The sequence below is a fragment of the Protopterus annectens genome, chromosome 4.part0 (genome assembly GCF_019279795.1).
Source record: "Protopterus annectens isolate FY-2018-M chromosome 4.part0, PAN1.0, whole genome shotgun sequence".
In the NCBI taxonomy this organism is placed as follows: domain Eukaryota; kingdom Metazoa; phylum Chordata; order Ceratodontiformes; family Protopteridae; genus Protopterus; species Protopterus annectens.
In genome coordinates this window covers 225,895,652-225,922,021 of record NC_056733.1, presented here as the reverse complement: position 1 = coordinate 225,922,021, position 26,370 = coordinate 225,895,652, and the positions used below count along the sequence as shown (strand labels likewise).

Genomic DNA, 26,370 nt, shown 5'->3' with positions numbered 1-26,370 from the left:
TTAGACCGAAGAGATATTCTCTCTGTGAAAAACTATATAAGGGTGCTTTACACACAAGGCCTGTCATTCTGATATTCTCCTGGCTGAAGTGATAGCTACCAGGAATAAAGTCTTCCAAGACAAAAATGTTATATCACAAGTGGCATCTGGTTCAAAGGGTTGACGAGCCAAGGTTTGTAGGACTAGCATCAAGTTCCAAGTTCAATGGGCTCTTTAAAGGGTAGTTTTAAATGTATGGCTCCTTTTAAGAAGGTCTTGCAGGGATGATGAGATATTAAAGAGCAATCTTCGAAACCATTGGAAATTTGAGACAGCTGCTAAATGGATTTTAATAGTAGAAGCTGAAGCTCCTGAATGGAGTAAGGTTGATAAGTACTCCAGCACTGTATTAATTGGAGCTGAAAAGGGGTCAGGTTCTTTTTCTTGAGACCACATCACAAATCCATTCCACTTACTACAATAAATTTTCCTGGTGGACAGTTTATGGGAAGCTAGAAGTATTTATTGTACAGGGGAAGATATATTATTTAGCCTGGCAATTACTGTAAGTGGAGGTACCAAGCAGTCAACTTGAGGCTCGATAGGTTTGGATGGACCAATCCCTGTGGATGTGACAGTAATCCTGGAGTCGGGTCCAGAGTCCAGGGGCAGTGAACTAGGTGAGGCCAAAGAAAGGAAAACCAGACTTGGTGGGGTCAATAGGGTGCAATGAGGATTGCTATGCTTCTCAACCAATGTGCTTTCTTTAAAAATAGTGGAATCAGAGGAAAGGAAGGGAAGGCATAAAGCAGTCCCAGGGGCCAATCATGTACAAGAGCGTCACTCGTGGACTCCCCTTGAGGGGGGATTAGGGCAAAGTAGCTGCTGCATTTGTGGTTGATGAGAGATGCAAATAAATCACAGCAAGGCTGACCCCAGTGATGGAAAATCTCCGACACAACCTTGGGACTGAGAGACCACTCGTGAGGCAGGAGAATGCAACCTGCTCAGTTTGTTCGCAATCATGCTGGAATTTCCAGAAATGTGCACTGCTACTAGAAAGCAGTTGGAGGTGATCGCCCACTGCCATACTCTCATGGTTTCCCGAAATAACGGGTAGGATCTGGTTCCCCTGTTTGTTCATATACCAGACGACCGACATATTGTCCATGTAGATAGTAATTGTCCCCGATGGGAGGGCAGATTGGAATGATTGCAATGCCAGAAGCACTGCCCTCAGTTCTAGGACACTGATATGCAAATTGGCCTCTAAGGGGGACAGTGCCTTGGACCATCTTCCCCTGAAAATAGCTCCCCACCCCATCATGGATGTGTCCATATGTCACTATGGCCTTGTGCTAAGGGGGTAATAAAGGACGACTCCATATAACTCCTTTTCTGATTTCATCCACCAATTCAGATCCTGCTTGCAATGGTTTATGCAGATTGGGTGGGATATAGATGCGTTAATACGTACCACTGTGATGCTAGGAGTCATTGTAGTAGCCTCATATGGAGTCTGGCTAGGAGTATGGTGACTGCTGCTGCCACTAACCCTAGCAGTTGAAGGACTAAATGAGCTGGGACCTTGCCCTGAGAGAATATCACCCAGAGCAGAGAAGTTAGCCTCTGTAGTCTATGATGAGGAAGAGTGACAAGACAGGACCTCATGTCAAATGTGACTCCTATGAATTCTAGATTTTTTGAAGGTACTAGTTTTGACTTCACATTCTTTATTGAGATGCTCAAGAGCCGTGCCAGCTGTACGGTGCAGTGCAAGGCAAGCAGTAGTAGTGAGGCCGGTAAGGAGCCAATCATCTAAATATGGACACACCCGGAATCCTTGCAGTCTCAAGTGAGCTGTTACTACTGCCATACATTTGGTGAACACTCTGGGGGTTGTGGAGAGAACAAAGGGCATTGCTTGGAATTGGTAATGACTGGCTCACAGACAGAAGCGGAGATATCTCCTGAAGCATTTGTCCATTTTTATGTGGTAATACGCACCCTGGGGCTCTATTGAGCACATCCAATCATCTTTTTCCAGAAATAGGAGGACAGAATGAACCGTGACCATCTGGAATTTGATCTGTTTGACAAACTTGTTTTGGATGCTGAAGTCTAAAATTGGCCTCCAGTCCCTTGTCTTTTTTGGCACTAAAAAAACCTTGAATAAAATCCGGATTCTATTTGGTCTGCTGGGACTATCTGGATGACTTTTTTCGAGCAGCTTTTGAATTTCCTGCTCTACTGCATCCCTCCGACTGGGTGGAACGTCAGGGATTCGCCTTAGCGGCCTCGGGTAAAGATCGAAGGGAATGTGGTAACTTCTGGAAATGATCATCTGCACCCAGGAATCTGATGTTACTGAATGCCAGGCTAAGTGGTGCAGAGAGAATCATACCCCCCTGACTGCTTCCAGATGCAAGCAATCAGGCCGCTCTTCAGAAACGCTGGCAGGGCTGCCAGGAAAAGGAATCTATGGAGCCCTGGTTATGCGGGTCCCCTCTGCCGGGGGGGGGGCATCTTTCTGATGAGTTCCCCCTCTGCCCTGAGGGGAAACTCGCCACGTGTGTCACGAAAAGCCCTTGGGATTTTCTGAACCACATTTTTCCACTTCTCTGATTCCTGGTGCAGGATCGCTGGGGAGTGGAAAAACGTACACCCATAGCAGACAGGGTCTTGCCATCCTTTTCACACCTGGCTAACTTGTCTTTAACTTTCGGACCAAATAGAAAGGAAGCATCAACAGGAGAGTTAATGAAGGAAGACTTGAAGGGATCTGCACAGTCACACAAGTGCATCCAGGTGTGAAGTCTCAAGACAACGTCTGAACCTACTGCTCTGGCTGCCCCTTCAGTTGTATGCACAATCAACCGCATGGACGAATAAGAGATGGACTCCAGGGTGGCAAGCTGGGAAGCAACTTTGGCATGTACCTCATCAGACACTGCTCCTTCTAAGGTTCCTGAAAGTTCTGTGATCAGGTCCCTCTGAAGAAGGGTAAAATATGCCAAATAATTCAACAACCATGACAAAAGTCATTGAAGCATAAATCCGCTTCCCTAATGTGTCCCAAGTCTGAGACTCTGGAGGATGGACAGCAGCACTCTCCTCTGTGAGTTATTTCTTTGTGGCCACCGCCACCAACATTGGCATCTACTGCCAAGCCTTTGGACCAGTGGGGGTGATCCTCTGGAAGGAAGAGTATTTTGTCTGGTCTCCAGGGGATTGGCTCAACAGTGTCAGGAGCCTTCCAAGCTTGCTACACGCATCTGCAGGTGGGGTCACCCAGGAAGTAGAGGTTCGAGCACAGAAAGCTTGCAAGAATACAGATTCCTCGAATACAGATTCCTCCAAGGAAGGATTGGTGGGTTTCCAGTCACCCCTCTGTTTCAATACCTCTGGTACGTCTCCAAAGGAGACATCTTCAGGGGTGACAGTCGGGATTCTTCCCCCTCATCGTAATCCGTACCTTCAGTGAGAGATTCCTCAGGTGAATCAACGTGCTTCCTCTTGCATGATCTCTTACGGGATGGCTCATCAAGGGGAAGACCTGAAGAGGACTCCGAAGAGAGGGTACCCTGCGGTAGTGTATCTTGCTGCTCCCGTGCCCACTGCCCCAGTGTAGTGGACTGTGGCAGCTGCGATCCAGAGGACACACACACACACACACAGACATATATATATATATATATATATATATATATATATAAAACATTCCGGCACTGATGGAGCCAACTGGGAGCCTGCTGAGGTGAGTGCCCTCTCTATAACCTGGAAGACAGGCCTGCCCAAAGAAAGATGGGAGCCCAGAACCAAGAAAGACGAACTTGGAACCAGGGTTACACCCGCTCCGAGCCCACCTCCAGGGAAGGAGTCGTGAGAGGACTCAGAGTTGTCAAAGCAACCGGAACTGTAGACAGCGCCGTAGAAAAAAATTGGTACTGTACTAAGGATCATGGTGCCAACAGACCAGTCATGGTCTCGAGGGTGGGTCGTCCCCAACTGAGCTGTGGTCCACAGGGTAGGTTCTGGAACCATGGTAAGATCCACCAGTAGGAACTGGAGAAGCTGACAACTGGACAGGCAGTGGCATCGAGGGCTCCAAGACCTGTTTGGGGGGGGGGGGGTTGAAGGAGGAATATAAATTGGAGTCTGTGGAAAAAACCCTCTGCTCTGGGTGGGAGTGAGGTCCTGGATGGGGTTGGTATGCCTCTTGCCGCTAGGAGCTGATCCACATGTCTCACTACATCAAGCTATGAAACACTCTTGGTGGAACGAGTGGACATCCCCGATGGAGATTCTGGCTGGTCAAGAAATGGACTAAGCTGCTATCCAACAAAGGGGTCAATGGACAGGGAGTAATGGGTCCTGGCTAGTGTCTCGACCTTCGGCACCATGGCGGAATGACCTAAAAGTTGTGATGGGGGAGGAGTGACCAATTTTAAGGGAGACACTATTGTTGGTGCGAGAGGGTCTGCGGTACCATGGCAATTGTTGTGGTATGTTCTATAGTCGAAGACGGTACTGTGGAAGGGTTTTAGGCTCCGATGCCATGAAAGTTGTCAGTGTCAGTTTGGCATGTTTAGTCTTCGGTTCAGTATGAACCTGAGTTTTAGAAGTCTTCAGTTCCTGTGACTGAGGCGACGTTGGGACCTAATGACTCATCTTCTTTGTCTCTTTCTTAGAAGGGGTTCATACCTCCAACTCAGATAAAGCCTCCGAGAAAGGGGTTTTAAGGAGACCCTTTAAAATTAACTTATTTTTATGCTCTGCTAAGGTGCAGGCACTAAAGCCTTTACAGAGCTCGCATGGAGGTTGAATGTGCAAGTGTGCTACTCCTAAAACAGTATACGCAGGAGAGATGCGCATCGGAATTTGGCATCTTCCTGCTACATTTGCCACACTGTTTAAAGCCAGTGGTACATTTGTCAGCCATTGTCAACAAATACAATAATAAGAAATTCTTTCAAGTGATCAAGACACACATGCACAAACAGTAAGGAAAAGTTTTGTTTTTTGTTTTTTTTTTTTAAACACCAACAATGGTAATAAAGGTTTACCCAAGAGGGTAAAGGGAAGGAAGGGAAAAATACCAACGATGGTATTGAGATTGCCAAGAAGTAAGGGGAAGTGAGGGGCCTGTACCAACAATCGTATGAAGAAGTACCAACAAGGTAATTAAAAGGAAAGGCACTCACACAGTAAAGGACTATATATAAATGACTAAACAATAAAGAGATTTTAGAAGAACAGAAGCGAAAAATTGAAAGATTTTGTGAAAAATATAACACTTAGCTTGAGAGCAGGCCTGACACGTCTTGAATCTCTACGAAGAAAACAAGATCTGAAGAGATGAGGAGAGAGGCACTGTGGGTAACCTAAGCTCGAGAGTTTCTGGCTGGTGCGAACTTGTTATATCAGCCGAGTCGGTTCCAAGGATGGCACCAAAACCCATCTGTCATGAATGAATGAAGACAGACATCAGATTACACTTTACTAATGAGAAAGGTATATGGTTGCATGGCCAGTACAACGCTGTAAAGAAGTCTGACAGCATGTTATACTTGCAAGACAGGACTGTTGCCACTGACATACCCACTAAAACAGTTACCACAAAACAATTCACAAATCTTACTGGTATTACCCGTTGAAAAATGCTTTGCTGAAGTGAGACCAAGGGCAGAAGGAAATCAGTTCCTTATGATTCAGCACAATGACTTGATAACTGAACTGTTCCACTGCCAACTCATCTAACTTCTTAAGTCAAAAGCAGTAAAAGGTCTCTGGTGTTAGGCAGCACTTACAAATGTTGACCACTGATTCGAGTAAAAGTAACATTAAACAAGGAAACACAAAAATTCTCACCTGCAGCACATTTGAGCTTCGTGAGAACTGCCTGGTTTTGGCTGTCTCGCTCTCCCCTTTGCTGAAGGCAAAAGAAAAAAAAAGTTCCAGTAAACAAACTATTAAATGCATTTGTATTTTATCAGTTAATCTATGAAGGAATTCACCTAAATAAATAGATTTACACCATCAAAGTTCAGCACTTTTATTTATTTGTTTAAAGATGCTCCCATACTCAAAGAAAGCATGACAGGTATTGCTGGCACAGCATGACTCCAACTACACAACAGCTAGCCAGAGTCTGTCAATACTCCTCACAACCCGTAAGTGAGAAAATTTCCTGAAAAAAAAAATAGATTCAAAACCTTCAAGATTAATAAGTAATAGAAAAGTCCACACTTCCAAGACTACAAGGAACTTCAACATTTAAGTCCATCTAGCGTAGAGAGGACTGGTGAATATTTAAGACCATTCTAGGAGGATCCCCTCACAGAACAATACTAAGAACTTATCTGTTGCACTAACAATGGGGAATAATCTCCAGGTCCACAGATGGAGTAAATCCCAAACAATAAAAGCCATTATGGTGGAAGAAGACAGAGGATGTCCCAGGGATCAAGACCAGAAAACTCAGCATTAAGTCCAAGTTAAAGCAAATAGGTACCAAAGGAGACCTGTCTCCAGAAGCTACAGTCATCAGTAATGTTTGGGGATTGTGTGCACTAATAAACAAGATGTCTGCAATGGAGACATTGCTGAAGCACGCAATGGAAGTAGTCAAGTCTTCAAAGTAGTCATGACTTCTCAGCACAGCATTGTTCAAGCATGTAATAAGCCACCTGAGGTTACAAGACACTGTATTTCATAAACAGAAGGGGACTCTGCCATCTCATTCTTCTGATAATAAAGCTTAGAGAAAGATAATGCCAGTGAAAGCTTTTCCAATACTCTACAGGAAATGTTTCAGAGAGAAAAAAGCACAGTAGCTGCCTAGAAGAACTGGGAGTACCTAAGACTTGAACCAGAATCGGAGGTTGGGAGATGGAGATGTACAGGAAGACACCCGGCAACACTGAAACAGGTGAATAATGTGAGACTAGAAGCTGTGAAATATGGGTTTACAAGAAAAAGTGGAAAGACTGGACTTTTGTTGACTATGTTAAAGTTGTGAGGGACCGAAACTCATATGCCCCACCATGTCACAAATGTTTGAAAGGACACTGAAGGGAAGGAAAAAAAGGGGGGGGGGGGAGAGTAACTACAATAAAACAGTTTTTGGTCTTAACGGTAATATTATGGGACATTTCACGATACAAATTGCAAGTTATATAATGAAGCATTTTCAGTTATTGGTGTATGTAATAGAGAACATATACAAGTATTTCTCTTTTACAGTTTTTAGAAAATTAGGCATTACAATATAAAGACAAGATTGGACAAAAGCATGTCTTGGGTTGTTGAGGTGGAGGATGGGGTATAAAAGTAAACAGATAATATATGAGATGCTCCCTCTTACATTTGCATGACTGAATGTTCTCTCTTACGTTTGCACTGGTGAATGTCTAGCTTAAGGCTTTTGGCTAAATTTAATAAGTTTTCTGTGTAAACAAGTAAATAAGAGGGCACAATGTAATGAAGAGGTTTGGTTTCCTATAGCAAACAGACATCTGGTGCAAGTAGAGGGGGTTGCATACCTGTACATTTGGTTTCCATGAAAACAAGCAGACTACTGGGGAAAGCAATAAAAACAAAACACTAAGGCTAAAGGTTAAAATCTTCTGGTAGCATAAAAGCTGTTTTTCATATCTGGGAGGGGAATGAAGATAAGAAAAGTACATACAGCAATTAGTATAAATAGGAGTACAGGCTCTAACATGCATCTTAGTATGGATAACCTTAACGTTAGATTAAGTTATGCCTGTGTGTGCAGCTGTCAGTTTTGGATAACTGCTTCTACTGGGAGGGTTAAACTTCATTACTTGAAGATGTACATAGTTTTGTCTAAGTTAACAGGTTATGGGGATGTTCGGGGAGTGTTTAGTTTTTTGTTTGAGGGTTTTCATTCAAACAAAAAGTCTTGTAAAATGTGACACGGGTTCAAATGGAGATGACAAGAAACAACTGTATAAATGAACAACATGCAAACACTAGTGTGTGCATGTAACACAAAAGCTGAAAATAGATCTTTAAAAAAGCTGTCCTATACAATAGGTGGGAATAATAACTTATGTTGGATACACTAAACATATTACTTTGAAATGTGAATGGTCTCACAGGTACAGATAAAAAGGTAAGAGTATTGAATTATATTAAGAAAAGCGGAGTGCAAATAGTAATGCTGCAAGGAACACACTTAAAAAGAAGTGAGCATGTGAATTTTATAAAGAAAGGTCTTAAGGATGGATATTCAGTTGAAACAAAGGAAAAGAGGAGTTACTTATACTAATTGCTAGATGAGCTCAAATAGTGACAGAACAGGGAAACAATAGCAATGGTAGATTTGTGAAAGTAAGGGGCTACTGGCAAAAGAGGGGAATTATGCTGGCATGTTTTTATATTCCACCTAAACCTAATATTATGGAGATTAAGAAATTTTTGGGAGAAACAATCAGCTTTCAGAAAGGAATATTACTTGTAGGTAGGGACTGGAACTTGATTTGTACCAGTGAGGATGCATCTGGGGGACCTAGAAGGGAAAATATAACATAAGAGGGTAGATTTCTGAAGAAATTTAAGAAAATATTTGCTATGGAAGATATGAATTCAGTAGTAAGAGCTCTGAGATAATTTGCATATTATTCCCCAAGGTAACTTGGGCTAGACTAGATAGAAATTACATTTTACAGGAGGATTGACTGACAGATTTGACACACATGCAATAAATATCAGATCATGCACTAATAAAACTAAAATAAAATGCAGGGTAATGAAATAAAAATTAGATGCTGACACTTCCCCACCTACCTGTTAAAGATGGAGGAATTTGAGGAATGGGTAGTGGAAATTATTTGAGAACTATTAGGGAAGATAGAAATATAGTCATAAGTTACAGCTACTGAGTGGGACAAAATGAAAGTGGACTTTAAAATAGGGTAGAAATAAACAATAAAGATATGGTTAAGTAATGAGAATTATACAGAGAGCTGACAAAGGTTAAAGTGTTGCAGAATAAGGGAAATCTCACAGAACAAGAATAGGCAAACTGCATACAGCTACAGAGAAAATAATGGAATACCTGAGTAATGGTCAAGAATTTAGAAAGACTGCAGTTAAGTAACTGTTTTTGACAACTCCAGAGCTTAAAAACTCTTAGCACAATGACTTAGGCAACAGAAAGGACAATGGGTTGTTGCCAAACTTGGGGGCCTAAAACAGGAAAAATAAACAGAGATCCTGTAGAATTATTGGAGATCATTCAGAAAGGTTATAAATTGTATAAAGCAGAGGAATGTGGAAACCCAAAAAATACAAATGGAAGACATACATTTGCCAGCTAAGATAAGACAGGAGATAAAAATGGTGACATACAATCAAGGAAAGTCCCCAAGAACAGACGGTATTCTTGTGGAAGTCTGTAAACTAAGAGAAGTGATAAAGATATGGAAGGTTTTGTTTAACAGCATTTTAAGAGGGGAAACACCAACATCCTGACAGAAAGCTGTGGTGGATTTAATAACTAAAGACAGTAAAGACTCATCAAACCCAGTTTTATATAGACCCGTTTCAATTTTAAACCTTGATTAAAAGGGATTATGTTTGTAACAGCTAAAAGAATAGCGAAGGTCATGCCAAAATTCATAGAAATGGAACAATGTAGTTTTGTGGAAGGGAGGCAAACATTTAACATTAATAGATCAATGGTAACCCAGAGGGAAGCAAAATGTAAGAAAATACCACTGTAGTTGGGAGGTTTTGATACAAAGAAAGCATTCGTAACCTGCAAAAAGTCACAGGAAGCATTTTCTTCTATTGAAACTTGCTTATCCATTGTCCAACTAATACTCAACCCAAACAAAACAAAATTACTAATCTTCCAACCCACTAAACTTACCCTAGACAGCTCTCACTTTAACATCACAGCAAAAGACACCACCACCATCCATCCTACAGAACACACCAAATTACTAGGAGTAGAAATAGACAAACTGAACTTTGACATTCACATTTCCATGACCATTAAAAAAGTGCACAAAAAACTAGGAGCATTACATAGAAATCAGCAACTACTTACCAAAGCAGCTAAAATTTCGGTAGCAAATTCTCATCTTATCTCTACCCCACTCTATGCCTCTCCAGTATTTACTAACCTTAGACAATGCAGTCTAAATAAGCTCGCAACCAGCTACAACAAAATCGCCAAATTCACCACAGGGGCTTCCTACCGTACTCACCACTGTCTCTCACTAGCAGAACTGGGCTGGCTAGAGCTCCCCCACCTCCTTCAATGGTACCAACTCACACTCGCCCATAAACTAATAAACCAGCCACTAAAAGTCCCATCCCTCCAGAATCTACTCCAACCCTACATAACCACGAGACCACTAAGATCCAGCCACAAAAACCTCCTACAGGTCACAAGAGCCATTAACTCTGCTGGAGAAGCATTATTCTCCTGCACTAGAGCCAAACTCTGGAACTCCCTCCCATCCTCAATTACCTCTGTAACTTCTTGCACCCACTTTAAATCCTTACTAAAATCACACTTAAAAACTTGCCAGATATGCCCTTCCAGCCGCCTCTCTAATACCATCCACTCTCCCCCACCCACTACCTCTCTCAGCCCATCAACAACCTACTCTTAAGCAAGCTTGGCTACTCATGTACCGAGGCTACCTACCACATAATACTAACTTCTTGTAGCAACAACTGCTAATGACTTATGTACCTCAAAAACAGATTGTATCAATTGTTCACTGATGAATCTCAACTACATTTGTAACCATGTTTAGTATATGTCACCATCATCTTCTTTCGGCTGTTCCCGTTAGGGGTCGCCACAGCGGATCATCTGTTTCCATTTCTTCCTGTCCTCTGCATCATGCTCTTTCACACCAACCGCCTGCATGTCCTCTCTCACCACATCCATAAACCTCATCTTAGGCCTTCCTCTTTTTCTCTTACCTGGCAGCTCCATCCTTAGCATCTTTTTCCCAATATACCCAGCATCCCTCCTCAGCACATGTCCAAACCAACGCAATCTCGCCTCTCTCGCTTTGTCTCCAAACTGTCCAACCTGAGCTGACCCTCTAATATACTGATTCCTAATCCTGTCCATCCTAGTCACACCCAGTGCAAATCTTAACATCTTTAACTCTGCTACATCCAGCTCTGACTCCTGCCTTTTCGACAATGCTACCGTCTCCAACCCATATAACATAGCTAGTCTCACTACCCTCCTGCAGACCTTCCCTTTCACTCTTATTGGTACCCGTCTGTCACAAATCACTCCTGACACTCTTCTCCACCCATTCCACCCTGCCTATACTCTCTTCCACACTCACCATTACTCTGAACTGTTGATCCCAAGTACTTAAACTCATCCACCTTTACCAACTCTACTCCCTGCATCCTCATCATTCCTCTACCCTCCCTCTCATTTACACACATATATTCTGTTTTAGCCCTGCTGACCTTCATTCCTCTCCTCTCTAAAGCATATCTCCACCTCTCCAGGGTCTCCTCAACTTGGTCCCTACTCTCACTACATATCACAATGTCATCTGCAAACATCATAGTCCACGGAGCCCCCTGTCTAATCTCATCTGTCAACCTGTCCATTACCACTGCAAATAAGAAAGGGCTCAGAGCTGATCCTTGATGTAATCCCACCTCCACCTTAAACGTATCTGTCACTCCCACTGCAGTCCTCACCAATGTCACACTACCCTTGTACATATCCTGTATCACTCTTACATACTTCTCTGCCACTCCCGACTTCCTCATACAATACCACAACTCCTCTCTAGGCACCCTGTTATATGCTTTCTCTAAGTCCACAAAGACACAATGCAACTCCTTCTGACCTTCTCTGTATTTCTCCAACACTCTCAGAGCAAATATTGCATCTGTAGTGCTCTTTCCTGGCATGAAACCATACTGCTGATCACTAATCACCACCTCCCTTCTTAACCTAGCTTCCACTACTCTTTCCTATAACTTCAAGCTGTGAATGATCAATTGTATCCCTCTGTAGTTACTGCAGCTCTGCACATCACCCTTATTCTTAAAGATAGGTACCAAAACACTTTCTCCACTCCTCAGGCATCCTCTGAATTTCCAAAATTTCATTAAACAATCTGGTTAAAAATTCCACTGCTATTTCTCCTAAGCACCTCCATGCTTCCACTGGTATGTCATCTGGGCCAACAGCCTTTCCATTCTTCATCCTCTTCATAGCTATCCTTACTTCCTCCTTGCTAATCTGTTTCACTTCCTGATTCAGTATCCCCACATCATCCAACCTTCTCTCTCTCTCGTTCTCTTCATTTATCAGCCCTTCCAAGTACTATTTCCATCTACTCAACACACTCTCCTCACTTGTGAGTACGTTTCCCTCACTGTCCTTTATCACCCTTACCTGCTGCACATCTTTCCCAGCTCTGTCCCTCTGTCTAGCTAATCAGTACAGGTCCTTTTCTCCCTCTTTAGTGTCCAATCTCTCATACAACTCTCTATATGCCTTATCCTTAGCCTTCGCCACCTCTCTCTTTGCCATGCGCCTCATCTCCTTATACTCATGTCTACTTTCTTCATCTCTTTGACAATCCCACTTCTTCTTCGCCAGCCTCTTCCTCTGTATACTCTCCTGTACTTCCTCATTCCACCACCATGTCTCCTTGCCCTCCTTCCTCTGTCCAGATGTCACACCAAGCACCTTCCTAGCAGTCTCCCTTACTAGCTCTGTTGTAGTTACCCAGCTATTCGGTAACTCTTCATTACCTCCCAGTGCCTGTCTTAATTCTTCCTTGAACTCCACCTCACAATCACCCTTTCTTAACTTCCACCATTTAATCCTTGGCACTGCTTTCACACTCCTCCTCCGCTTCTTGATCACCAACATCATCCTGCAGTCCACCATTCTATGCTGCTTAACTACACTTTCCCCAGTCACCACTTTACAGTCTCCAATCTCCTTCAGACTGGCCCTCCTACATAGGATATAATCCACCTGTGTGCATCTTCCTCCACTCTTGTACGTCACCCTATACTCCTCCCTCTTCTTAAAATACGTATTCACCACAGCCATGTCCGTCCTTTTCGCAAAATCCACAATCATCTGACCTTCTGCATTCCTCTCCTTAACACCATACCTACCCATCACTTCCTCATCCCCTCTGTTCACTTCACCAACATGCCCACTGAAGTCTGCTCCAATCACTAGTCTCTCACCCTTGGGTACACTCACCACCACTTCATCCAACTCACTCCAAAATTTTTCTTTCTCATCCATCGCACACCCAACATGTGGAGCATATGCACTAACAACATTCATCATTACACCATCAATTTCAAGCTTCATAAACACCACTCTATCAGACACTCTCTTCACCTCCAAAACACTCTTGGCATACTGTTCCATTAGGATAACCCCTACCCCATTTCTTCTGCCATCCACACCAGGATAGAACAATTTGAACCCGCCTCCTATACACTTGGCCTTACTTCCCTTCCATCTGGTCTCTTGCACACACAATATATCAACCTTCCTTCTCTCCATCATATCAGCTAGCTCTCTCCCTATACCAGCATACTGCCAACATTCAAAGTTCCTACTCTCAGTACTACACTCCTAACCTTCCTCCTCTCTTCCTGCCTTCGGGCATGCCTTCCCCCTCCTCTTCTTCTTTGGCCAACAGTAGCCCAATTTCTGCCAGCACCCGGTTGGCTAACGGTACTGGTGGCGGTCGTTGTTAACCCGGGCCTCGACCGATCCGGTATGTAATTATGAAAAATTTTCCGCATCAGTAATTTTTGGCAGAGGTTTTACGCCGGATGCCCTTCCTGACGCAACCCTCCCCATTTATCCGGGCTTGGGACCGGCACAAAGAAATGCACTGGCTTGTGCATCCCCAGTGGCTGGGTTGTGTTTAGTATATGTCACCATATTTTAAAATTGTACTATGTTCTACAGCTGTTTTACATCGGTTTTCTTCTTGTCTTGCGTCCTTAACTGGACTAATGTCTATATTTAAATACTATGTTTTTTAACTGTATAATGCAAATAATACTTAACGTGGAGCTTTTCTCCCCGGGCCTCCGCTGAAAATGGACCTGTGTCCAGTCGGACTCTCCCAGTCAACACATGTAAATAAATAAATAATTCGTCAGAGTATGCTGAGATTTTACAGGTAGGGCAATGGAAGTTTTTGCATTCCCTGAAACAATAAGCTGAGACGAACATATGAGGGATCAGAAGCAAAACTTAAAGTGGGAGGGTTCCTCTCCAATGAGTTGCATCAGAATACAGGATCTTGGCACAGGTGTGGTGTCCTCTTTCCCCTTTGTTATTTGCATTATATTTAGAGCTACTGGCAAAGAAAATAATGGACTCTCAAATTCAAGGAGATAATTGGTATGGTACTTAAAAATTTGCAGAGGACATTTTGCACCTGATAAAACCAGAAAAGGACATCTCAGTGTTGTGGAACATTCTAAGAGTTTCTAGTTTTTTTTTTCTGGATGTAAAATTAATGCGCACAGGCTATAGCTGTAAACTATGCACCCACATATGAATTGGTTCAGCAGCACCTGTAACATGAAGTTCTATAACAATATAACAGCAGCTATGAATGAAAAATTGTGCTGTGATATGATTTACATAGATTTAACTTCAGCATTTGACAGGGTCATGCACAAAACACTGATCAATACATTTGTACAACTAGGTACTGGTGTACTGTTGATAAGATGGATAGCTGCATGGCTTACAAATAGGACATGGCAAGTATCACACACCAACTGGACAGGTGAAATCCTTGGTTACAGTCAAGGTGTCCCACAGGGCTCTGTACTAGGCCCTTAGTTGTTTAGATTCTATCTTTCAGATCTTACTTTTTCATCTGAGGCATTCTACAGTCTATATGCTGATGACCTGAAATTGGGTAAACTGATTACAAGTGTTACAGATAAGGCATGTCTGCAAAATAATTTGACTAAATTGACCATTTGGGCACAGGAGAATAATATGTTGATAAATACATCAAAAACTAAGCATATCAGATTTGGGAGATAAATTTAATACAGCACAAAGTGATTGAAACTGTAGACTCATTTAAGGACCTGGGTATATGGGTAGATTCAGCTATGAGTTTTTCTAATCATATCAACCAATTGGCTAATGATAGTTATAGAACTATAGGTTGTATAAAAAGATTGATAAAGTCTAGGAAATCAAACATAACAGTCATTTTTTGTTACTTACATTAGACCCAAACTTGAGTATGGAATAACAATATGGAAACACTATAGGAAAACAAGCATGAATAAACTGGAAAGAGTACAGCAGAAATATACCAAAAGGCATCTATGGATGTGAAAATCTATGTTATTATGAAAGACTAAAATATCTGAACTTGTACAGTGTCTCTTACAGATATTTAAGAGGAGATCTAATTCAGGTATATAGGGCTTTTAGGGACAACTACCTCTGGGAATGTTTGGGGTTATCAAAAAGTACTAGAGAATCATCAGGGATTACCTCAGTGTCACTGCTCGACAGAGGAACAGCAAAATAATGGGTATAGTTCCCCATACTAAAGGGGTGGCGTAAGCCACAAAACTATGGGCTAGGCTTGTAAATGCCCTCGGGCAGATAGCCTAGTATGAACCTATGAACCTATCAGATAACCTATGTAAAAGATTCCATAGGAATGAGAAGTGTAATAACTGATTCTCTGACAGAGTAGCTGATGCTTGGAACAGACTACAAATTACATTAAAGCAAGTACTAGTTTAGATATTTTTAAGAACAGCCTGGACATTTATTATGGGAACAAGTGTTCTGGCATATTGGCAAGCTAGAAGGGCTTTAATGCCCATGCTTGAAACATTTGTATGTATACATGTACCCATATTTATGGGGACACAATAACAATTATTTAGGAGTATGCATCAAAAGGGATTCTGTTGTGGTATCTAAAGATATGTGGGAAGAGACTAAAGAGATAATGCAAAAACTGAGAACCTGGAAGCTCGTTTACGGATATGGATAGCAAGACACCAGCAGCTTAAATGTTTTTAGTCCCCTTAGCTTTACACACAGATCAGACATTTTTATCAACCAGAGAAACTGTGGACAGTAATTAATAGAGAGTGTTAAAGGATTTTATCTGAGATAGGAAGAGAGCAAGGGTCAAGTGGGATAAACTGATCCTTCTAAGAGAAGAAATTAGTTTAGGATTACAGAAGAGATATTTTACAGCTACACCGCTAAGCCTCATACACATAACAGAAGCAGAGCACTAAAACAATGGAAAGGGATAATGAAGCAAAGAGAAAACTCAACAAATAAGGAGAGAATGGGAATTTTGGGTGCAGATCCTTAACGAGAACAGACATACAGAATATTATATTCATAAAGTAGCAGAAAGAATTTCAAGAACTAAGCCGACACGAGAATGGAAAAAGGAGATTTTGCTGAAAGGGATGACTGCAATTAAAGGTACAGAGAATAGGCAAGAGTGGGCTGGAATTTATCGGAGAAAACTGGGAAAGAAAACAATGCATTGTGAGCAAATGACTAGAGAGGGAATGGTAAAAGAAAGGAGAGAGGCCAAGAAGACATTTGGACTGCAGGTTAAAGACTGCCTTCCCCATTATGGACTGATACCAGAGCATAAGCAAACAGAAAGGGATAGCAGAATCCTAAGTGAAAGACCTGCTCTGGTAGTGTTTTTAGTTGAAGCTGCTGTTAAAAACGGGATAATTAGTAGAGCATATAAAATACTGCATGATAGCTAAAGGAAATAATGAGAGGAGGTTAGAAAAGATTTGATAAGCAATTCACAAGGACAATGGAAATTTATATGTATGGCCCCAAAATATGCAACATGGTGTAGAAGATTTAGAATTTTTGCTTGGAAGTGTTTGTATATGTATTTTCATACCCCAAGCAGACTCCAAAGAATTTTTTAATAGCTTCATGGCAAATGTCGGAGGTGTGATGGGGAAGAAAAAGGTACCTCGGAAAGCAGAGTTGTGTACACTTACCATAAATGTAGATGTTCCTGTGTATTCACTGTTGCAGTCATTAAATTTTGGTTATCTGCCTGCAGGTAGCCCTCAGCCAGCCTGAATATCAAAGTCTTGGATCCCTGCGTTGGACGCTGTCCCTTCTTCCATATCAGGTCGTTAGGGGGTATAAAAACATGCAGCCGATGCCATTACATCAGTTTTTCTTGCCCCAGATGTCAGGTGCTCGCATAATGGGAAGCAATTATATGTTAGGTTACACCTCCAACAAAAAGAAATACACCAGAAAGCTGTAATACACTAAACAAGAAGAAAGGTACAGTAAGATAAGTCAGGGGGCTGGAGGGAGGGTAACCAGGACTGCAACAGTGAATACACTCGAACATCTACATTTATGGTAAGTGTACACAACTGTACTATGTTCTTCGTGTTTCACTGCTGCAGTCATTACATTTGGGTTGATTCCCAAAGCTAAGGAAGAGAGTAGGAAGTTAGAGAGCATTAGGACCAGCAATTAAGCCCTGCAAAACTGCAGTGGCAAAACCAGCTCTGGATTTAGAAAAAATAGCCATGTGGTAATGCTTGGTGAAGGTATGTACAGAGCTCCAGGTAGCAGCTTCTAGGATGTCCCTGGTAGGGACACCTCTGAGAAAGGCTGCAGAGGTAGATGCAGCCATGGTGGAATGTGATCTTATCCCCTGTGGGGTAGGTTTTCTATGGAGATTATAGCAGAAATGAATGCAATGGGCTATCCACTTAGAAATTATTTGCTTTGAAATGGCATTCCCCTCTGCCCCTACAGTAAAGCCAATTAGCAGCTGTTCAGATTTTCTGAGAGACTCCCAGGCTGGAGTAGGGGCTCTCCTGGGTGGTATGAAACGTTTGGCCCCTCTGAGGAATTGATTTAGCAGGGGGTTAGAGAAGAGGGGTGGTTCAGTATTATAATGTGCTGAAATGGCAGAGGCATAAATTTTAACTGATGAGAAGGAAAGACCCTTGTGGAGCATCTCTGTTAAGTACTGAAGAATATACGGTAAGCTGGGCACCGTTGTGCTTACCCCCGAGTCTGGCACCAGGAACAATATCTTTTCCACTTTTCAAAATAGGATTTTCTAGTACTAGGCCTCCTAGCCTCCAGAATGACATCTAGCACCTGCTTACTGAGGGATGCTATTGGAGACCAAGGAATTAGCCAGGCTGCAAGGTTCAGGGTTGGAAGCTGAGGGTGCATAATCTGGACCTCCTGCTGGGACAGCAGGGAAGGGGTCTGAGGCAGGTGCCATGGTTCCAGTAGTGACATACTGTGCAATGGGGGTACCAGTGCTGGCTTGGCCAGTCTGGTGCAATCAGTATTGTCCTTGGTTTGTCCTTTTTTCTCTTTAGCATAACTTTCGAGAGGAGAAGCAGAGGGGGAAGGCATAAACTGAGAGGCTTTCCCAGGTGAAGGACAGGGCATCCACTTTCCAAGCTTGAATGTGGGAAGTCCTTGTGCAGAATTTGTCCAATTGGTAGCTCTGTGGGGAGGCAAACAGGTCTATCTCTGGATTCCCCCATTTGTGTCTCAAAAGGTTGAATATCTTTGGTTCCAATTTCCACTCGTGTGGGTCCATGAGATTTCTGCTTGGGTCGTCTGCCAGGGAATTTAGCTTGCCTGGCAGGAATTGAGCTTGTAGGTGTACTTGGTAGCTCAAGGTTGTGTTCCACAGAGCCATGGTTAGTCTGCAGAGAGGGTACGAGTGGGTTCCCCCCTGCTTGTTTATGAACCACATCACAGTGGTGTAGTCTCTCTTTACCAATAATTGTCCTGGAAGAATGTGGTCCTTGAAGGCTGTCAGGGAATTCTGTACAGCTAACATTTCTTTCTGAATGATATGCAGGTGCATTTGACTTGGGTCCCATTTGCCCTGAATGCACTGCCCTGCCAAGTGAGTCTCCCATGCATAATCTGATGCATCTGTTGTTAGGGTTTGGACGGCAGGGGGTAGAGAGAATGGGAGCCCCTTGTTGTGGTAGCAGGCCTCTGACCACCAAAGGAACTCTGTCTTTATACAAGGAAAGATAGGAATCATTCATTCCAGATCCTGAGAATGTTGACACCATAGGCTTTTTAGGTACCATTGCAGTTTCCTCATATGCAGTCTTGCATATGGAATTAGTAGAATGCAAAAGGCCATGAACCCCAGGACTTGCAGGTTTTCCTTGCGGATAGCTGGGTCTTTATGGCCAGTAGTTTGAAGTAGACTGTCAAATAAACCTGTTTCTCTGGGGTGAGGCAAGCCATCTGGGAAGTTGTGTTCAAGCTTGCTCCCAGGAATACAATTTGTTGGCAGGGTACTAGATGAGATTTATTTTCGTTTATGGTGTACCCCAGTGAGGTTAGACGTTTCTTTACAAATGCCAGATGTTTTAGTAGCATGTCCTGGCTTTCTGCCTGAATTAAGACAATCATCCAGGTATGGATACATTTTAATATTTCTTTGTCTGCAAAATGCAATGACCGGAGCTAGACACTTTGTGAATACCCTGGGCGCAGTAGATAAGCAAAAGGGAAGTGTAGAGAACTGATAGTGCATGGAGCCTGCTCTGAAGTGTAGGTATTTTCTGCAAGATTCCCTTATTGGAATGTGCACGTAAGCTTCCTTTAAATCTAAGGCTGCCAGCCAAGCATCTTTGCCTAGCATAGGAAGCAGCTGTTGAAGTGTTAGCATTTTGAATTTTGGGATTATCAAAAAGGTGTTTAGAAGAGAGAGGTCCAGGATAGGACGCCAGGAGCTGACTTTACTGGGTACCAGGAAGAGTCTTGAGTAAAAACTTTGCCCCCTTTCTTCTGCTAGGACAGGTTGAATAGCCCTGATACTTAGGAGAGAGAGAACCTGCTGTTGAGCCTCTGCCCACTGACTTGGGGGTAGGTCTGGCCAACTGTTTGGGGTTGGTAAGGTGTGGAAGTGGAATCTGTATCCTTGAAAGACTATATTTAAAACTCATTTGACCTGGGTAATGAGTTCCCAGTTTTTTTGCATGCAGGGCAATCTTTCCCCCTAAGGGAGCAGGCAGTTAAGCAGGGCTTGGAAGGTTTAAGATTAAGCCACTGTGTCATTTTTTTTATACGGGGTTGTCTTACTACTTCCAGCTTTGGAAGTGGGAGCCCCCCACTGCTTAGGTATGTGTGCCTTGAGACTGTAGCCTAGGTGGTCTGCTGTTCCTGGGTTTGGACTGAGAAGGCCTGGTAGAGACTGGAAAGAACCAATTCTTAGAAGGCCAATGCCTACTAAATCTGGGAGGCTGTACTTGCAGGAAATCTTTAACAGTTTGCATAGATTTAGCTTTTTCCTCCATTTTTTTGAGGACGACTTCTGCTTTGTTGCCAAACAGGCAGTCTTGGTTTAAGGGAGCATCCAGCAATTTAGCTTTAACATGACCTGGCATGTTTTGCTCCTTAAGCCAAGCATGCCTTTTAAGTACAGACCCAGTGACAGCAGCCCTGCAAGATGCTTCTAAAGAATTAAAACCACATTGCAAAGTATGTCTACCAACTTGTTCAGCAGAATGCATTAACTCCTGTAATTCTTTATGTTCAGCACACTCAGGAATCAACATCATTTTCTGTTTAAGTAGTCCCATAATATGCTGCTGATACTTTAACATATGAAAAAAGAAGTTATGTACTCACCATAATGCTCCATCTGAGTAGTTATAATTCATGTTCTGCAACCTGTGGGTATTCGGATCCATATCGGATCCGAGCTGGCAACATTTTATCAAGCATCTGCTCCAAGCTCCTCCCCTTACCCATAATCCCTCACCTCTCTTACCTTCCCTCACATCGAGTTTGCCACTAACCAAACTATTAGCAACTCAATAACGTAAACCTAGAACAGGTTTGGGGGAAGGAGGGAGGGACGGTTGCAGAAAATGAAGTACAACTACTCAGATGGAACGTTATGGTGAGTACATAACTTCTTTATCTGAAGTAGTTAACTTCATTTATCTGCAACCTGTGGGACAGAGTCCCCAGCTACCAAAACTCCTGGGAGGCCCTCATGGAAGGATATTCCTGAACACCACAGAGCCAAAGGATACTCTCCCTCTAGAGATCAAATCCAACTTATAATGAGAGATGAATGTATGTGACCTTGCCCAGGTCGCTGCTGCACAGATATCATCCAGAGAAACCCTAGACCACAAAGCAGCAAAAGCTGCCATAGATCTGGTGGAATGAGCTTTAATAGGACCAGGTGGGGATAGGCCTTTATCCCTAGAGACTTGACTTGCAGTATACAATGTGTAATCCACCTGGCTAAGGAGACCTTGGAAATGGCCTTCCCCAAAAAGGGTCTAGAAAAGGACAAGAATAATTGGTCAGACTTACGAAATTGCTTAGTCCTGTGTAGATAGAAATGAAGCTGTCTATGAACACCTAGCAAGTGCAGCTTATATTCACCCTTGTTCTGGAAATTTGTAAAGAGCACAAGCAGATTAATCATCTGGTTAATGTTAGATTCAGAAGCCACTTTTGGTTAGAAAGAAGGGTTCATGCGAAGCGAAACCCTGCCTTTATGAAAAATTAAGTGAGGGTGCACGGCAGAAGCTTGATCTCAGAAACCCTTTTAGCCAATGTAAAGGCCACTAAAAAGGCTGTTTTCCAGGACAGAAATTTTAAGTCTACTGACGCTGCTGGTTCAAAAGGGGGTGCCACCAATGCCTGCAGAACTAGAGTAAGGTCCCAAGCAGGGACAGAATTCTTAACCGGGGGACGCAAGAGAAAAGTACCTTTTAGAAAGGTCTTGCACAATTTCAAGGAGGCCAGAGCATTCAAATTTTCGCCGATATGAAAATTAGATATGGCTGCCAGTTGTATATTCTCTGTGGAGGAACTTGCTCCTTCTTGAAAAATATATGAAAAAAACTCCAAGACTGCAGGAACCAGGGCAGTAAATGGATCTCTGTTTCTCTGAGAAGCCCAAATAGAGAAGCACTTCCATTTGCTGCGATAAACCTTCCTAGTGGAAGCTTTAAGGGATGCCACCAGAATACTCTTTACCGAAGATGATAAACCGGGAGTCCTAGCGATCAGGGAGAACTGGAGCAACCAAGCAGTCAGCTTGAGGCCGTCCAGGTCGGGCAGACTGATGCCCGAGGGATGGGATATGAGATTCGGGCAGGGATCTAGAATCCGGGAAGGAGTTAGAGCATGAGACCAGAGGAAGGGGAACCACACCAGACGAGGCCAGAAAATACAGTTGTGTACACTTACCATAAATGTAGATGTTCGAGTGTATTCACTGTTGCAGTTATTACATTTGGGTTATCTGCTTGCAGGTAGCCCTCAGTGGGCCTGATTAACAAAATATTGGGTCCTGCATCGGTTGCTGTCCCTTCCTCCATGTTGTCCGGGGTATAAAACATGCAGCCAATCCCATTACATCAGTTTTTCTTACCCCAGATGTCAGGTGCCCCCCTAATGGGAAGCAATTAAATATAAAAGTACAAAGATATACCTCCAACAAAAAAGCAAATACACCAAAAAGGCTTTTAAGCATAGTAAAGGAAAGTAGAGATATAGCCAAAACAAGTTAGGGTGCTGGAGGGAGGGTAACCAGGACTGCAACAGTGAATACACTCGAACATCTACATTTATGGTAAGTGTACACAACTGTACTATGTTCTTCGTGTTTCACTGTTGCAGTCATTACATTTGGGTAGATTCCCAAAGCTATGGTTGGGAGGAGGAATTTAGATAGCATTAGGGCCGGCTATAAGGCCCTGCAAGAATGCAGTGGCAAAGCCAGGTCTGGATTTAGAGAAAATTGGCAAATGATAATGCTTGGTGAAAGTATGTACAGAACTCCAGGTAGCAGTTTCTAGGATGTCCCTAGTAGGGGCGTTCTGAGAAAGGTTGTAGAGGTAGATGCAGCCCTGGTGGAGTGAGGTCTGATCCCCTGGGGGATAGGTTTTCCATGGTGCTTATAGCAGAAATGAATGCAATGGCTTATCCATTTAGAAATGGTTTGCTTTGAAATAGCCTTCCCCTCTGCCCCTGCAGCAAATGCCACCAGCAGTTGTTCAGATTTCCTTTGAGGTTTAGTCCTGTCCAAGTAGAATTAGAAGTTATGTACTCACCATAACGTTCCATCTGAGTAGGTGTATTCATTTGTCTGCAACCTGTGGGTTATGGATCCGATATCGGATCCGAACCGGCATGGTTTTCCAGCTATGGATCCAAGCTCTCAGCTCCTCCCCTCACCCATAATGCCCTGCTCTACCCTCATGACCTCAGATCGAGTTTGCCAAAGCAACAAAACCCTAAAAAGGGTAACATAGAATATGCAGGAAACTGAAAGGCCAGGGGGATAGGAGGATGGTTGCAGACAAATGAATACACCTACACAGATGGAACGTTATGGTGAGTACATAACTTCTAAATCTGAAGTAGGATATTCATTTGTCTGCAACCTGTGGGACAGAGTCCCCAGCTACCTGAATCTTGGGCCATCATGGAAGGATATTCCGAGCACCGGAGCCAAAGGATGCTCTACCCCTAGATGCAAGATCCAACTTATAGTGGGAAATAAATTATGAGATGAAGCCCACGTGGCTGCTGCACAAATATCATCTAGAGGAATCCTAGCCTTGAAGGCTGCCGAGGTAGATACTGACCGGGTTGAATGGCCATGAACACCCTCGGCCTTCCTGAAGCTTGATAAGCCAATAAAATGCACTGTGAAATCCAGCGGGACAGAGAAACTTTAGAGATTGGCTTGCCCAAATTGTATTTTGCAAAGGAAATAAACAGCTGGTCGGATTGCCTATGACCAGCTGTCCTGTTCAGATAAAATCTAAGTTGCCTGTGAACATCTAGTGAATGTAGCTTATATTCACCTTTGTTTTCATACTTAGGCAAGAAAACAGGGAGGTTAATGGATTGATTGATGTTTGCTTCAGAAGCGATTTTAGGAAGAAAGGACGGGTTGGTCCTGAGGGAGACACGGTCCGGATGAAATACCAAGTAAGGAGGTTTAGCTGATAATGCTTGAAGTTCAGAAACTCTCTTGGCTGATGTAATGGCTACCAAAAAGGCTGTCTTGTAGGACAAGAATTTGAGATCCACGCTGGCTCGAAAGGAGGGCGGTCAAGGCCTGTAGGACCAGAGAAAGGTCCCAAGGAGGAACTGCTTGTTTTATAGGGGCCTGAGAAGAAAAGTACCTTTAAGAAAACTTTACACAATTTGGCTGACATAAGAGGATTAGAGTCATGGCCAATGTGATAGTGAGAAATTGCCGCCAGTTGTACTTTGACTGTAGAACTGCTGGCACCATCGTTAAAGAGAGTGGTTAGAAAGTCAAGCACTAAAGGAAGAGGAACCGTGAAGGGATTCAGGCCTTGCCGCCCCACAAAGAGAAACGTTTCCACTTGCTTGTAAACCTTTCTAGTGGATGGTTTATGAGCTGCCACCAAATTGCCTTAACCGGTGATGAAATACCGAGTCCTTATCAAGAGTGGAACTGGAGCAGCCAAGCGGTCAGCTTCAGGTTGTCCAGATTCGGAGGAGGAATGCAGGATGGATGGGATATCAGATCCGGATGGGATCTAGAATCCAAGGAGGATTCACCGAGTGAGACCTTAGGAAGGGAACCAGATCTGTCGAGGCCAGAATGGAGCAATGAGAATCATTCTGCAACCCACCGAAGCTTTCTGAAGAACTTGGAGCATCAGAGGCAAGGGTGGATAGGCATACAGAAGACCGGGTGGCCAAGCATGCACCAGAGCGTCTTGGGGTACCTCGAGGAGGTATTAGAGCGAAAAACTGTCGCACTTGGTGTTTGAGGGAGAAGCAAAAGATCGCATGAAGGGTTCCCCACCGTGCGAATATGCGTTCCACTACTTGACCATTGAGAGACCACTCGTAAGGGGTCAGAATGGTGCGACTGAGCTTGTCCGCTAGGATGTTGGACCGACCGAATGTGCGTTGCTATTAGAAAGCGATTGGTGGAGATTGCCCATTCCCAAACTCTCATGGCCTCTCGACAAAGAGGGTAAGACCTTGTTCCCCCTTGCTTGTTGATGTACCAGACAACAGACATGTTGTCCGATTGAATCGCAATTGTTCCCAAGGGAAGAAAGTCCTGAAGTGCTAGCAACGCTAAGAGCACTGCTCTCATCTCTAGAACATTGATATGCAGTAAGGTCTCTGAATCGTTCCACGTGCCTTGGACGGTCCGGCCAAAAGTGCCCCCACCCGAGGCGGAGGCGTCCGTGGTCACCGTGGCGAGAGGGGAGAAGCACAAAATGGGCGGCCTTTGTGGAGATCCGGGAGTGGAGCCACCACAAGAGGGACCGCTTGCAAGCCTTGCTGATCGCTATGGGATGATGCATGGGAGAGCAAGGTAAGACCACTGTACTAAGAGCGTCCACTGTAGAATGCATATTGAGCCTGGCAAGAGGAAGAAGTGCTATAGCTGATGCCATGGACCCTAGAGCCCTCAGGACCAACTCCGCTGGAACAGAACTTGAATGGAGAATGGCCGCACCTGGAGCTGCAGATTTAGAACTCTGTCCGCAGTGAGGAAGGCTCAAACTCCTTGTGTCTAGCCTGGCCCCTATAAAATCTAAGAGCTGTGTGGGCCAGGTTGGATTTCTTTGTATTTATTGTGATGCCCAGAAAGGGAGCAAGATGGAGAAAGGAGTCTCGCACCAATAGAAGTAGATGCCTTGTTGGGGCGTAAGAAGCCAGTCGTCCAGGTAGGGAAAGACCTGCACCCCTGAAGCCTCAGGTGGGCCGCTACCACTGCTAATACTTTGGTGAACACCCTGGGGCTGTGGTGAGACCAAAGGGAAGGACCCGAACTGGTAGTGACTGGCTCCCAGCCGAAGCGGAGAAACCTCCTGGAGCGCCTGTCCATCAGGATGTGGTAGTACGTCCTTGAGGTCTATCGAGCACATCCAGTGATTTTCTCCCAGAAGGGGAGAATAGATTGCAGAGTGACCATTGAATTTTTCTTTGGGGACTGCCAGATTCAAGAGAGAGGTCTAGGATTGGTCTTAGTTCCCTCTTTTGGCACTAAAAAGAATCTGGAGTAGAACCCTGATCCGATCTGGTCTGGGGAACGGGCTGGATGGCTCTTTTCTTTAGCAGATGGCCAATTTCTGCCAAAGCGGCCTCCCGTTGACCGGGTGGGGCGTCTGGGAGGGACTTCAACTTTGGAAGGTGAAGGAAAGGAATGCGATATCCCCTGGATATGATTTGGAGAACCCAGCGGTCCGATGTTATGGACTCCCATGCCGCTAGGTGCCCCGACATCCGTCCCTCGACTGCCTCCAGAGTAGAGCAGTCGGGCAACCCTCAGGGTTGCT

At 43.7% G+C, this 26,370-nt stretch overlaps 1 protein-coding gene across 3 annotated transcripts in view; it reads right to left on the bottom strand.

Moving 5' to 3' along the window:
- The window catches only part of GPS1 (G protein pathway suppressor 1), a 2,619,406-nt gene that overhangs the window by 1,272,264 nt on the left and 1,320,772 nt on the right, over nt 1–26,370 (bottom strand). For all 3 annotated transcript variants that reach the window (XM_044068228.1, XM_044068227.1, XM_044068226.1), the window contains exon 7: nt 5,851–5,911. In XM_044068228.1, coding sequence (XP_043924163.1) covers nt 5,851–5,911 — 61 coding nt within the window. The remainder of the gene's footprint in view (nt 1–5,850; nt 5,912–26,370) is intronic.